Source organism: Myotis daubentonii, chromosome 16 (assembly GCF_963259705.1).
Source record: "Myotis daubentonii chromosome 16, mMyoDau2.1, whole genome shotgun sequence".
Taxonomy (NCBI): Eukaryota; Metazoa; Chordata; class Mammalia; order Chiroptera; family Vespertilionidae; genus Myotis; species Myotis daubentonii.
Window position 1 is genome coordinate 25,794,657 of NC_081855.1, and position 15,208 is coordinate 25,809,864.

The following is a 15,208-nucleotide window of genomic DNA, read 5'->3' on the forward strand; positions in this document are numbered from 1 at the left end:
TCATTTTCAAAGAACGATACTGGCAGTAGCTCTGAGTTTAAATTCTGTATTCTTTCCCTCAATTATAATTATAGATGGGTCTGAAAGGAAGCATGCCTATTACTGTCATATTTATTCTTTTGACAGGTGTTATGGGACTGTAATTTAATGGAATGACTCAAAACGCAATTTCCCATCCAAATATAATTCCTGTCATCAGCCCGAGTGGTTTCGGAAAGTTCTCTAGTCAGCCTTTTCACAGATCTTGAACGCCCCTGATGTTTTAGCATCAACCCACGTTCAGGACTATCGGGGGAGAGCCTGCCTTCAGGGCTTATATCCGAGGCGGCACCAGCCAGAAGGAGGGGTGGGTGTTTAGCGTAAGAAGGATGTCAGTGGAACGGCTTTAATTTCAACTGAGTGGGGCGGGTTGGGGAAGGGGCACCCAGTAGGTATGGCAGGTTGGACCCCAAGCCCCGCGCGCGGCCGACAGAGGGCGCTCGGCACGCCGCGGCCAGGCGGGGGCGGGGCCGCGCAGATGCGGAGACGCAGGCGCACTCGGGGCCCCGCGTCCGCCCGGGCCGGGGTTGACGTTTCCCAGTGGAGGCGGGTGAGCGCGCGGCGTGGGCGGAGAGAGGGGGGCCGGGCGGGCGCGCAGGGCCCGGAGCCGCTGGGGTGGAGGGCGGGCTGGGGATGTGAGGCCTCGGGTGCCCTCGGCTTTGCGTGGCCTGGGAAGACCTTGCAGCGACTCGCGCCGCCCCGTTCCCCTCCCCGCCCGTTGTCGTGCCTCGGGAGGGCCGGGTGCCCCGGACGCCCAGGCCCACAGCAGGCCTCGCGGGCGCGGCGCGGAGCAGCGGGGCAGGCCCGGGGACCCGCAGGGGGCCCGGGGTCTCCGGACGCCTCCGCGGAGCCTGGCCGCGGCCCCACTAGGGAAATGTTCATTGTCTGGCGCGCACACCTGCGGGGTCAGCCCCCGATCGCCCGTTTTAACAAGTGGACGTGGCCCCTCCGCGGCCCCTCTGTCTGGAGCACGCGGGAGCGAGCTTGCCTGGAGTGACCTTCCCATTTTGATTTCTGCTGCCGAAGGACGGATCAGATCACTCCGTGGCTGAGGCCCCTTAGCCCTTAAGACTAATCTTTTGTTCGCTTTTACACTGCATACAACTCACCCCTTTAAAACGCACAATTGAATGTCCTTTAGTACATTCACAGATGGGAGCGTCATCCATCACCATAGTCAGTTTTGGAACATTTTCATGACTCCCAGAGCAACTCCTCTTTTAGCTCTCATCACCCCAACCGCCCCTTCCCTCCAGCCCTAGCCAGCACTGAGCTACTTTGTGTCTCTATAGATTTGCCTATTCTGCACATTTCGCATAAATGGAATCATACAATATTTGGTATTAGCTTTTTTCACCTAGAGTGATGTTTTCAAGGTTAACCCATGTTATAGCATGTATCAGTAGTTCATTTCTTTTTAATTATAAATTAATCCATTGTATGAAGGTACCATGTTTTGTTTATCCATCGGTAAATGTCAAGCCTTTCAGCTTTGGTCCCAGGGCTGAATCCAGAGCCACACACGTATTAGCTGCTCTGAATGGCAGTGTATGGGTGACTGACACAGCTTGCTGGCTTTAATCTCTCTCTTTGTACCCCATTTGTACCTGGTATGTGATTGTGCTATTGTTGTGCTGAATTGAGTTGAATTGGATAACAGACAGGATCAGGCACCCCAGAGATTGTGGCACACCCCAGTGACTCTGGACGGAACTAGTAAAGATGGGGAAAGAGACTTAAGAATAGTTCATGGAAAACAAAAAAGAATAGTTCATGGAAATAAAGGAACCTTCCAGCCGAATGCCAGGGCCAGGTAAGCTAAAACAGAGAATGCTAAGTTGCATTCCTTGAATTCCCAAGTAGAAAGGTGACATTGCCATCCGAGGCATGTTTTCAAGGTTCACCCATGTCGTAGCAGGTACCAGTGCCCACAGAGCTGGTCAGAACACAAGAAAACCATGATTTTGAGGCTGGGATCAGTAATGAGGGTGTGTGTGTGTCCAGCGTGGGTTGGAGAAGCACTGGGAGATCATAGCAGGATGGCTATCTTGGAAAAGAAACTACTGAATGGCTGGGGCAATTGACTAAATAATGAAAGTCTGGACTTGGGGATAGGTCACCAGAGACTTTAGCTCCAAAAGGCAGAGGTCAGACTAATATGTAGACTTTTTCAGAGCAGATTTTAGCCCCGAGCCAAAAGGAATTTCTGGCAGCTCGGGCTGCCAAGGCTGTGGAGGAGAGAAGGTGGCTCTCAGCTCTTCGATATTCTGGTTTTGAAAGACTGCCTACATGGGACTGTTTTTCTGTTCATTCAGTTAACACTGTTTCCTGAGAGCCTACTGTGAGGCAAGCCGCACTCCCTGAGGTGTTTTTATAACTTTCTAATTCATGAAAGGGGACAGGATGACTAACCAGAACTCAGTTCTGAGTTGGGAAAGAGCTAAATAAATTTCACCTGATCTTTTGTTTGATTTAAAAGGAAAAAAGATATATATTTTTCTCCTTGATGTATGCAGAGCTAACTTGAATCAATGAACTCCACAAAGCTCTCCCAGTCTCACTTTGCCATAATATTTATGAAATTGTGGGATTTTTCTCATTACACATGAAAATAAACATAAAATCATTACAATAAAAAGACGTTGGTTCCTATACTGCTTAAAATAATTGCATGCTTGTCCCACATTTTGGGGAAAGCTGTCAGGAGTGATAGGGGGTAAAGGAGGCTGTTAGGGGTTTTAGGCAGGAACGCGACATGCTGAGGGTCACATTTGGAAAGATTCACTCTGGCTGTTGAGTGAAGAATAGCTCGGAAGATAGGGAGACCTGCTGGGAACTCTGGGAGTTGTCCCTGTGAGCTAAGATACGAGCCTTAACCAAGGCTCTTACAATGGAAATAGGAGGGGACAGATTTGATGGGCATTTAGGTGTAGGATTTGGTAGGACTTAGAGACCAGTGACATAGGAGTGGAGGGAGGAGGAGGAGTCTGGCTCTGGGATGGTTTTGGTTTGGTTGCCTAGGACCGTGGTCGGCAAACTGCGGCTCGCGAGCCACATGCGGCTCTTTGGCCCCTTGAGTGTGGCTCTTCCTAAGCCTTAGGAGGACCCTAATTAAGTTAATAACAATGTACCTACCTATATAGTTTAAGCTTAAAAAATTTGGCTCTCAAAAGAAATTTCAATCGTTGTACTGTTGATATTTGGCTCGGTTGACTAATGAGTTTGCCGACCGCTGGCTAGGAAGATGGTGATGTTTTCACAGAGGCAGGGAGCCCAGGTCGAAGGGTCAAGTCCAAGGAGTAAGGATGTGCCAAGCGAGCATTCCCAGGGCCACGGGGTTTGACTACAGTTTTAGCAATGATGCTGTGAGGTTCACTGCCCCTTAAATCATAGCAAACCCCCACTTTAAATTAAATTGAGATATTTTTAGTGTAACTCTTCTGAGTGGACCCACACATGCCTTCTCTGCCAGTTATTACTGGGAAGGACTGAGAATGATAATTGAGCTGAAAATAGTCTCCCGCCCATACTTGCTGGGTTGGTTTCTAAGTATTGCTTGGGTTTTTAAGTAATGAAACTAAGTTGTGCTCTTTCCAAATGTTAATTTTGAAGACTGCAGCTGGTAACCATCTGTTACACCACTAGCGTTTTACAATATTTGATTAGCACTTTATATAGTTTGGGGAAGCCTGCCAGTGGAATCTGCCCCCCAGGTTGCGGGCTTCAGTGGGATGACCTCTCCGGGGGTACTGGAAGGTCTTTGCCCCCATTGTATGGGGTTCCCCTCCGTGTGGCTGGTGGGACTGGCAGGCTGATATTTGGGGCACGAGGACCTTGGGGAACCCCGCCCTGTTTGCACTCTTCCTTAGAGCTGGAACCATCACAGCTCATCATGGAAGTAGAATTTGGGAGATTAAGATTTTTCGATCCGTTTCAACTGTTTTGGCTGCAAGTGACAAAACAAACCCGAGCTGCTTTGGCAAATGGGATTAATTGTCTTGGATCATTGCAAAGTCTAGGGGTGGGACTGCCTTCAGGTGAATGGTTTTAGGGCTCAAGTGAATTCTTCAGACTTGGTTTTATGCAGGTTCTCAGCTCTGCCTTTTGTGGCTTCAGTCTCCGGCTTCAAGAGGAGGCAAGATGGCTTCCCTGAGAGAGGGTGAGTCCTCTCACCGTCAGGTCTAGTCACTCCTGTAGACGTGTTGAGATTCACTCAGCTTCCTTCATGTGCCCAGCTGTGAACCAATCCCTGCCACCACGTGGATGCAGGTCTCTGATTGGCCAGACTTGGCGTGGAGCTCCACCCAGACCTTGTGGGCTATGACCTGGCCTCACGGGATCACCAGCCACACATCTGGGGCTGTTACCAGGTGGGTGGTGGGCGCAAACAACCACCTACCTACCCCAGAGTCAGAGCGAGAGCCCGGAGCACCAGGAGCAAATGGGAAACTTAGCTGTGGAGATAGACATTTTTTGTTGCCAGGAAGATATGCTGGAAATGGAATGAAGGAGCCTCTGAAACCAGCTACTTACTGAGTTTCTTTTCTCAGTTTAAGGACCTCTGATCGATTGAAAACCAAGGCCAGTCACTTAATCTTGGTCTTTTAGCTCCTTCATTTGGAGCACAGTGAACTTCTCTGTCGCAGAGGGGAAATCTGGACGGAGGAGATAACAGATCCCATTCAGTCCAGCTCAGTAAACAGGGCACGAAGCACTGGGGCCTGGGCCAGGCTGCCCAGGCCTGGCAGCGCATGAATCCTGGCAATGTGGGAAGCACTGTACCAGCTCCACAAACAGGGTACTGCTCCCCCCTCCCCCCGCCCCACCGGAGGGACAGTCAGGAAGGGCTTCCCAGAAGAAGTGACATCGAGCTGGGCCTGGCAGGATAAACATGAGTTCCTCACATGGAGAGGGGAAGGGAGCTCCACGCTCAGGCAGCTGCATGTGCAAAGGCACCAAGAGGTGACTGACTTGTGGTTTTGGGGGATCTGGGAGAAGGTCCTTGTGGAGGAGACTGGGACAGGACAGGCGGAGGCAGGAACACAGGCAAGATGCTGTGGCAGAGGACCAGGCAGGAGCCTACAGGGCAGTGAGCATAGAGGAGGTACTGTTATGGGCTGGGAGGCACTTAATGGAAGCTTAACAAATCCTTATGTTCTAGATTCTATTATTGGGGGGGGGGGGGTAGGGGGGGGCTGGAATCTGTGCTCTTAGTTGAGTTTCCTGCTTCAAAAAATAAGAGGCCAGATTAGAGTTACAGGTTCTTTGGAGAGAGACATGATTATACAGAGCTTAAAAAGATGGGTTCTGCAGACACAAAGGAGTACATGACGTATGATTCCTTTTATGTAAAACTCAGGAAAATGCAAACTAATCTGTAGTGACAGGAAGCAGAGCTTGCTTTGGGATGGGGGAGTGGTGAGGGCAGGAGGAGGGATTGCAAAGAGGCTGCAGGAAATTTGTGTGGGTGATGGAGATGTTCACTCTTTTGCTTTTGATGATGGTTTCTTAGGTGTATACATATGTCGAAACTTATCAAAGTGTACACTTTAAATATGTCAATTGTATGTTAATTACATATCAATAAAGCTCTAAAGGTTTAATAAAAAGAAGAGGTGGGCTCTGGAACCTGTCTGGGTTCAAATCCCAGCTCTATCCTTATCAGACCTCTCTGCTGATTTTTTCTTTCTTCTTTTTGGTGCTTGATTTTTTAAAAATGTGTGCATTAATCACACAAAAAGCGAATAGGACAGAATAAGAGCTCATTATTATTTTATTTATTTATTAATCCTCACCTGAGGATATGTTTATTGATGAGAGATCCAGAGAGAGAGAGAGAGAGAGAGAGAGAAGAAACAGAGAAATATTGATTGGTTGCTTCCTGTATGTGCCTTGACTGGGGATTGAACCCAGTTATGTGCCCTGACTGGGAATTGAACCTGCCACCTTTTGGTTAATGGGGCAACACTTTAACCAAGTGAGCCACCCTGCCAGGGCAAGAGCTCATTATTATTCCTATTTCTAACATACAGGAAAGTGAAATCACGTGTATCATGACAACTTTTTATGTAGCTGCTTCTGGAATCTTACTAAGCTGCAGGAAATTTGTGTGGGTGATGGAGATGTTCACTCTTTTGCTTTTGATGATGGTTTCTTAGGTGTATACATATGTCGAAACTTATCAAAGTGTACACTTTAAATATGTTGATTGTATGGAATCGTGTTTCTCAAACTTTAACTGCATGTGAATCTCCTGGACATCTTGTTACAACGCGGGTTCTGTCTAGTAGGTCTGGGGCGGGGCCTGAGAATCTGCATTTCTAACAAGCTCTCAGGTGATGTCGATGCTTCCGGCTACCCTTTGAGTAGCGAGGCTCGAACCTCTCATCCTGCCCTCTGTTGCTTGAGGTTAGATGATTCCTCAGCAATTGTGACGCGTGATTTTCCTGCTTGTCCCTCCTCCTCCTGTCAGTGACTCCTCCTTGCCTGCCACCTGGAGTTGGTGTTCAGAAAGAAGATGCGGCTGAACATCTCACTTGTGTTCCTTGTCGCCTGCTCTGGGCTGAGAGCCTGCAAGACTGAATGCACAGCCAGAGCTCAGGGTCTGGGTTCCGAGGGATGTGGTATAACCGCGACCTGGCCTCTGTGCTGTTATCAAGCCTCCTTCACAGAGCGCTGGAACCCGGGGGCCAGGACTGGGCATTGGCTTGATGCCTTAGACGTGATGCTCTGTGTTTTCCAGGGACAGACAGCCTTGCAGATGGCCCCGCTCCCGGGGGCAGAGCTGGTCCAGACGCCTCTGCAGCTCTACCGATACCTGCTGCGCTGTTGCCGACAGCTGCCCACCAAGGGCATCCAGGAGCATTACAGACATGCTGTCAGGCAGGTGGGAGCAGGGGATGCTGGGCCTGGGGGTGGGGAGATTCCTCTAATAGAGGGCCTATCAGAGGGTCAGGGGTCAGGGGCAGGAACGGGGGCAGGGATGGTCTTTCAGGCGGTGGGGGTGGCAGCTTAGTAAGAGCCACTGGGTATCAGTGCTGGGCAGCCCAGCTCTTCTCTCTGGTTTTTGTTGAGGAAACAGAGGATGGATGTGCCATCCAGCCCCCCAGCTCTGCGCCAAGCCTTGAAATGGATAATTAAAATAGGCACATCCTCATTGTGACAGAGGTCTCTGTTGACAAAGCACACCTGACTTTAACCGTGAGCAAACATCAGGTAAGCCCAGACCGAGAGACCGTCCACCACATAACTGGCCTGTTCTTGTCAAACACATCGATGTCGGGAAACACAGAGGAAGGCACCAGAGCTGCTCTGGTTTACAGGTGTGACTGCGAAATGTAACGCATGATTCCAGATGGGATCCTCGACCAGAGAAACAATTCTCATAAAGGACATTGTTGGGGGAAATTCATGAAGTTGGCATTTGGGCTGTGAATTCTATAGATACACTAGTACTGTATCCATGTTAAATGTTCTGAATTTGAGTACTGTTGTTATTAAGAGAATGCCCTTGTTGTTAGGAAATACACACCCAAGTGTTTGGGGGTGAAGGGCTTGTCTGCAACTTTTAAGTGCTCCCAAGAGTTTAATGCAAACACATGAGAGAGAATAGTGAAGCCAATGTGGCAAAATGTTAACACCTGGTGATTCTGAAGGCCATTCTCTTGTATTATTCTTGCAGTTTTTCTACAGGTTAGAATTGATTTCCAAATAAAAAGTTAAAAACTAAAATTAATACAAATATAATGTGGAAACTGGAAACGATAGAGGAAGCAACAGAGGGCTGTGGAAACATGGAGAAGGGAGCAGTTAGTTGTGTGAGGGAGTCGGGGAGGACTTCCCAGAGGTGAGCACTTGAGATGCTCCTAAAGACAAGGAGGGTGTGTGGGGTCGAGAGCAACAGGGCAGAGGAGGCACCAGTGCCCGAGTGTCCTGAATGGACCTGAATCTCACGTTGCTCCTCGAGGGTGAACATCCGGCCAGAAGCAAACAGCAGCCTGGGCTCTGCACTGGGCTTGGCTGGATTTGCCATACCACCCTCCCGCGGCCCCTTCCTCCTCTGCGTGGCTTTCCAGCATGGGCCGGAGAAGCCCTATTCTTCCCGGTTGTGAAGCCATGCAGACATCTCCCTCTAGTGGGCAGCTTCCTGGGAGGAGCAAACGAAACAGTGACGGAAATTTCCCTTAGGCCCTCCATCACCCTTCCCCCCACCTGATAACCTTTGAGTCCAGCTTGATTTGGGTGGTAATTTAGGGACCAGTCTTCCATTTCATAACTGCCCTGCTGGCAAGAGGATGTGCTATGCAGTTGAATGGACCAGAATTCAAATGCTGACACCATTGCTTAGCACAGCAGTTCTCAACCTGTGGGTCGCGACCCCTTTGGCTGTCGAATGACCCTTTCACAGGGTCGCCTAAGACCATCCTGCATATCAGATATTTACATTACGATTCATAACAGTAGCAACATTACAGTTATGAAGTAGCAACGAAAAGAATTTTATGGTTGGGTCACAACATGAGGAACTGTATTTATGTGGAATCATAACTCTTATGGAGGGAAAGAGAGATGCTGAGTATAAAGTGCCCACAGTGTGCCTGGCCTGTGACTGGTGCTCTGAAGCTGCTGGTCCTGTGAATTTTGCCACCATCTTTTTTTTATGCTTAAACTTTCAGAGTTTCCGGGTTCATTCAGATGAAGACAATCCCGAGAGAATCCAGCAGATTATTAAAAGAGCCATTGAAGATGCTGACTGGATCATGAACAAAGTAAGTGCTTGGCTCCTACCTATACCTGTGAGCTGCAATCTCTATGACCAGCAGGGGTCGCTTCTGCTCCACATTGAGAACAGTCTCGCTGCTCCCCACCTCTAGGAGCCAAAAGGTGATGGCAGATGCCCTTCTGATTGTATTTGTGTGTTTGTTGTGTTTGACGGGACAGGGGGACACCCTCAATCCCTAAAGACACATTTCTTTTTTTGTTAATTCTCACCCGAGGATATATTTCCCCTTGATTTTTAGAGAGGGGAAGATGGGGGGGGGGGGGGCGAGGGGGGAAGAGAGAGAGAAAGAGAAAGGGAGAGGGAGAGAGAAACATCAATGGGAGAGTGAGATGGCGCAGCAGGAAGAAGGAAGAGAGCAGTCTTACTGGAAACAATATGACAAAGCTGACAACAGTGTTGTGAAGAAAGAGCTGCCTTGCGGGTGGGTAGTGAGCTCTGTCTCTGCAGGTATTCCCACTGAGGCAGGTTAGTGAGGAAACCTTCAAGTGTCTGTTTTGGTGGAGAAAGAGAGTCAGTAACATAGACTGGCCTGCTGGTCCTTACACTTTGGTTGGAAAACCTAGAGAGCGAAAACATGCCCTACCCCTCTGTCCTTCTAAGTCAGAAACTCCAGTTATTGGGCCCAGGATTCATTTTTTTAAACTCAGTGATTGGACTAGATGGCTTTTGAGGTTCCGCCTCTACCTGAGGTTTTTCCTCCCTCCAAACAAGGCTCATCTTAAAGGGAACGATGGACATGCCACTGTGTTTAATTCTAGTTCCCCAGTGTCTTTCTTATCCTTTCTCCCAACCCCATCAGCTACCTTTTCCACTAAAGAAGAAAGGGGGGATCCAGGCCCCAGCTAGATTCAGCAGCCTGGGCTCCACCACTTTCAAGAAGCCCCTGCGGGGGCATCCGAGGCCTAGATGACCACCGTTCTCAGCCTTCCCTGGTCCTCCCTCTCGCATTGGCTTTCCTCACCCGCTTCTAATGACCTCTCTGTCTTGCAGTATAAAAAGCAAAACTGAGACTCAAAGAGTGAAGCCGCCCTGAAGACCCTGAAGGTGAGAGGCCTCCCTGGAAGGAACCAGCAGCAGCAGCTCTGGACTCTCATTGTCCTGCTGGTGGGGAGAGCAGGACACCGGGTGTGGGAGCAGCCGACGTTTGCTCCAATGGCTCTTCTCAGGCTGCTTGTGTCCCCGGTGACCTCTATGTTTGCTTTTCCAGGCGGTTATGATGTGAGATTTTGGGAGAATGTGTTTTTTCACTTTCCTCTGAAAGTGATTCATTTATTCTGGACGTCATTCTTTGAGACCCGAGTGGGCGTCCCCTCAGATGGCGGCCTGTAAGGTGGACAGGGCATGGGTGTCAGAACCAGACAGATCTGGATTTGAATCCCAGCTCAGCGGCTTTTCAAGGGCGTTGACTTTGAGCTTGGTTTCCTCTCTTGTGAGAATAAATAAGATGAAGTCAAAGAGCCTAACGCAGGACATGGTACCTGGTGGTGCCAGTAGATGACCCTCTGAGGAAGCCGCCCTCCCCGCCCCTCCTCTGCTCCCCAGGGCTCCGCGTATCTCTCTCTAGCCCACGGCACGTTGGTTCGTTTGCTTGTGGACTTGTCCTGTCCCTACTCATCGCCACTGTCCCCTTCCCCCAGGCCCCTGAGCCTTCACAGTTGCACTGCGCCCAGCAGTCTGCCAAGCAGCTGTGCTTCCCGCCCAGAGAAGCAGGTGCCTGGTCTTTGCCTTCATGGGTCTCTGCCGTCAGAGTCCCCGAGTCCTGAGTGGTGAAATGCAGCCTGCATGAAACAAGGAGGAATGCCAAGCACCTCCAGTAGTGCCCACGTGTTTAGGCTTCTGTGAACCTGCCATCTGTCTTGACTGTCCCTTCCCTCCTTTGCCACCATCTCAGAAGGAGGGGAGGAGGGAAGCCAGCAAGCAGTCCTGTGGATTTTCACGAGCCTGAAATTGGTGGAGAAAGACAGACCCAGATCGCATCGCAATTCTGCTCAAATTGTACTTGGGTAACTTACCTTGCCTCTTTCAGCCTCACTTTTCCCATCTGTCCAATGGGGTAATGGCCGGACCTACCTCGAGAGCTGTGGTGAGGAATAATGAGGTCTAATGCATGCCAAGTGTCACCCAGAGCCTGGCATGGGGAGCTGGCTGCATGGGGAGCTGGCTGCACGGCCAGCCCGTGGTTACCAGCTACAACTATTAGGGAGCCATGCTTTGCAAGTGGGAGATGGAAGCTCGGAGAGGTTGAGCCTCTTTTCAGGGTCACAAAGCCACTAAGCCAGGTCTGTCTGAATCTACCAAACAGCACAGATTTGGGAGGGAAAGGAGAGCATCAGGGAAAGAGGGAAGGAAGGAGAACGGGAGGGACGGAGGGAGGAGGGATAAGGAAGGAGGAGAGAAGCAGGGAAGGATCAGGGGGAACTGGCCAGAGCAGGTGGAAACCAGAGGCCACACTGGGACTTGAGTACCCCCGAGGATTCAGCCAGAGGGATGAGCTAGCATGTGTTTATGTGCTGGCAATTACATGGCTTAAAGTGGCTCAGCTACATCTATGTGCATTTGACTGATCAGCAGACAGTGAAGTAAATACATCAAATTGTGAAAGCTTGGTGTCTTCTTGCCACTTGTTGTTCCCTACTGTGTTCTAACTTTCATACTAGGTGTTGTAGACAAAAAAGGGGCCACATGCTAACCTGACAAGCTCAGGGAAGGCCTGAATGGTGGTATTACACACTCAAAGACCTAAAGTAACCACAAAGGATGGTCTGAAATGAAAACTTTAACTGCCCTTGTAGTTTGGCGCAGTGGATAGAGCATCTGCCTGTGGACAACAGGGTCCCAGGTTCGATTCTGGTCAAGGACACGTACCTTGGTTGCAGGCTCCTCCCCAGCCTGGGCCCTGCTCGGGTGTGTGCAGGAGGCAACCATTCAATGTGTTAACCATTCAATGTGTTACTCTCACATTGATGTTTCTCTTTCTCTCTTCCACTCTCCCTAAAAAACTAATGGAAAAATATCCTCAGGTGAGGATTAACAGCAACAACAAAAGAAAAAAAAACAAAAAAGAAAGAAAGAAAAAAACCTTTTAACTAAAAGCAGTTATAGTGGATAGTCACGTCCTAGGCTGGTATCTTCCCTGACAAAGGTCAATCTTTACCTTAAGTAAGCCTGTTTGTTGTCATTTGCATCTATGATAACATATCATTGGAATGTCAGGGTAATTTGTAATTTCCCTTTTTCTGGACCCTTCAGGGCACAACCAATGGGTCAGGGTGCCAGGACAGGAGACCACAAATTCCTTCATTGTTATTGTTATCTTGTTAATTGTTGACTGTTAACCATCCTGTACCCACCTATGTAAAAGAAGTGTCTATCATTTTACTTTTTATCCAACCCCAGAGGTTTGCCCGCTTTGCTTCCTCCCACCTCCCTAATCTATCACCATGGATTTCATGTAACCCACTTAAGTATTTCCCTTTGATTATAATGAATAAAACAAGGCGAAAACCACCATTCTCCAGAGCATTATCCCAGTATGTTGAGATTCTGCTTCCTGGCAATTGTCAACAGTTTGGCTCAAATAAATTCACAAAACTTCTTTATGGGTTTGAAAGTTTTTTTATGTTAACATTACTTGGCGTAGTCGGCAGGATTCCAGACTCTCACCCAGGACCATCCCGCAGACCTGGACCCGGTGCTAGGATCCAGCAAGGGGCCCATTGAGCCTGCCAATTCCCCCTCCCCCTCCCCCAGTTGGGTGAACTTGGGTGAGTTGTGTTTTGGACCCAGGACCTTCCCTTGCTTTGGTAGCCGGTCTGACTTTATTTGAGCTGTATTTTTAAATCCTTGAGGTGGAATTAAGGTTAAGGGTTGACTGAACTCAGGCTAAGGTGAGCCTGGAGGGAAAAAATGGGTGGCTGGTTTTGATTTTGGCTTTTCAATTGGAATTGCTTTCTGAGTCTGAGCAAAAGACAACCTTTGCCGTATAAATGAGCTGAACTCATTCAGCTCTGAAGATAAAGGGGCACATCCTCCCTCCAGCCCGATTCTCGGGTGTTCTTAGGTGACTAAGAATCTTTGTGGAGGTGTCAGAGGTCATTCCTCAGGATGTGCAGGAGCCCCACAGGGAAGTCCTAACTCAATTGTAATTAACTAACTGGCTCGTCCAGGGGGTCCCCATAAGGCTTGATCTGCCAGGGCCCTATGCCCTTCCTGTTGTTTTGGACAGCTGGGAGAGAAACTGAGGCACGTAAAAGGGTTGAATTTTGACTCGAGGGGTGAGAGCCTCATGGAGTTCAACCCATAAGCAGCACACTTCAACCTTCTACATGGCATCCCTAGAATATTTGCTCAGGCTACAGATACCCAAAAATAAACATTAAAAAAAAGTAACATGGGAAATTGTGCTCCCAAGTCCAGAAACTCCCAAACCCCAGCCCTCAGTTAATACTCCTGATAGGAAGCCTTTACTTGCAAGTGGTTTACAGAAATGGGAAGATTTCATTAGAAAATATGAACTTAAAAATGGCCAAAATGCAGTTGTCTTTGAGTACCTAAATTAATATTTTGCATGCAAAAAAATTGGGAAACTGCCAGCTCTAAAATTAAACTGAATGACTATATGGGAAGCATATCTTGATTTGGCAATTAGAAGCTTCTAAGGAGAAGCATAGAAAAAATTAGTCAAAAAAGTGGAATACAAAATTTTAGAGATTGTCCTAGACCTATTCTGAAGCTAATAAATGCCTACACCCCATTTTTCCCTCTTCCTTTCTGAGCTTCCTTGTTTGAACTTGCCCTTTCCTCTCTCTTCTTCCTTCCGTCTCCTCTGCTGCCACTGACTTGAAGGAAAATGAGAATAGGAATTCCAGTAGCTCCTTTTGGAAAAAAACTGGTCTCAGCTAGAGAGGAGCTGGCAATTGCTCCCGACTTTATCTGGGACCCTGATGGATTCACAAAAATTTAACTGTTAGAACATGTAATCCTGGCTATTCTGACCTATTCCAATTAATACACCTACTGATTTCTAAGAGCAAGGCAGCAGAATTACTAAGTAAGGTCTGTGAAACTGTAAAGGAATCTTTCGCTGTAAAAACCCAGGTCACCATAAGAAAGATTATAGAAAAACAAACAGACTAAAGTGTTATTTACAAAGAGAAAACAGAAGCAAACATAGGGTTGCTTCAGGACTATGAGAGGGTATTTTCTCCTTCTCCTTACTAATACTTTAGGAGAAATTGAAATGATCATAAAAGGGGGATTTACTAAGGCCCTTGTAAATACTGGGGCTCCCTTATCTGCTCTTAACCCTGCCCATCTAAGTTTCCCTCTCCCTCGGGGTAAAGTTTCTATACAAATGGTAGGGGTATCTAACCAACCAATGACTTTTTAAAATCAGAACCTGTTCCCTTTCAACTAGGGCATGTTAAGGGGTAACATATTTTACTGGTCAAATTGGCCCCAATTCACCTGATAGGGAGAGATTTTTAAAATCAGTGTTGCCCACATGTTTTTTTCAGAAGAGTAATATGTATTTAGCACTCAGTGAACCAGATACTGAGCCAAAAGGGGGAAATGATGTTCACAAATTGTTATTGATTGAATGTATATAAAATGATTTTTATGTTGTTACTAGAGGCCCGGTGCATGAAAATTCATGCACTGGGGGACGGGGGAGGGGTGTCCCTGCCTGCGCCCTCTCACAGTCCAGGAGTCCTCAGGGGATATCTGGCTGATGGCTCAGGCCTGCTCCCCATGGACATCCCTGTGGGAGCGCACTGACCACCAGGGGACAGCTCTGGCCCCGCCTCCCATTGCCCCACTGCCACCAGTTGTCGCCACCCCCCAATCACTGTCTTCTCCCTCTGCTGGCTGGCACCCTCCTTGGCTGACCTGGTGCTGCCCACTTGCTGACCTGTTGTTCTGCTGTTCAGTTGATTTTCATATTAGGCTTTTATTATATAGGATTATCCTCCTTATGGTTTCCTAGTGGAAACAATATCCACCTCCCTAAACCTCCCTCCCTTATTAGATATGAAAAACATTAAACTTGGATATCGCCTAATCTTTCCCACCTACTAGAAAATAATATTCTGATTATCAGCTATGATAATGAAGCTAATGTTTTTTTGGCCACACACTGGTCTTCTATCAATATAGAAGCATTGGTACATTTTTTTTTCCTGGCTATATCTATTAAAAAGGACCTATATTGAACAAACCCCTCCAAGAACACCTCCCTAAGAACACCTATTTTAGATGAGTATTATCTAAATATAGGAATAGATCAGTGGTCGGTAAACTGCGGCTCGCAAGCCACATGCGGCTCTTTGGCCCCTTGAGTGTGGCTCTTCCACAAAATACCGACTTCTGCGCATGGGCCACGAAGTT

The 15,208-nt window shown here is 48.2% G+C and overlaps 1 protein-coding gene across 2 annotated transcripts; it reads left to right on the forward strand.

Annotated features, from left to right (window-relative positions):
• Positions 1–532: 532 nt before the first annotated feature.
• Positions 533–12,418, forward strand: LYRM9 (LYR motif containing 9). Of its 2 annotated transcripts, none has more exons than XM_059669415.1 (4): positions 533–589; positions 6,782–6,925; positions 8,715–8,807; positions 9,812–12,418. In XM_059669415.1, the coding sequence occupies exons 2-4, from the start codon at positions 6,800–6,802 to the stop codon at positions 9,827–9,829; spliced, it is 237 nt and encodes a 78-aa protein (XP_059525398.1). In that variant the 5' UTR covers positions 533–589; positions 6,782–6,799; the 3' UTR covers positions 9,830–12,418. The 2 variants fall into 2 exon arrangements, with proteins under 2 accessions (XP_059525398.1, XP_059525397.1); XM_059669414.1 differs by lacking the exon at positions 533–589 and adding an exon at positions 1,481–1,852.
• The last annotated feature ends 2,790 nt before the right edge of the window (positions 12,419–15,208 follow it).

What these genes read in the sequence shown, in the direction of transcription:
- LYRM9 (XM_059669415.1), top strand. Translation starts at nt 6,800, where the DNA reads ATGGCCCCGCTCCCGGGGGCAGAGCTGGTCCAGACGCCTCTGCAGCTC. An exon ending in ACAGACATGCTGTCAGGCAG is followed by an intron (nt 6,926 to 8,714) that starts GTGGGAGCAGGG and finishes TTAAACTTTCAG; the next exon opens with AGTTTCCGGGTTCATTCAGA.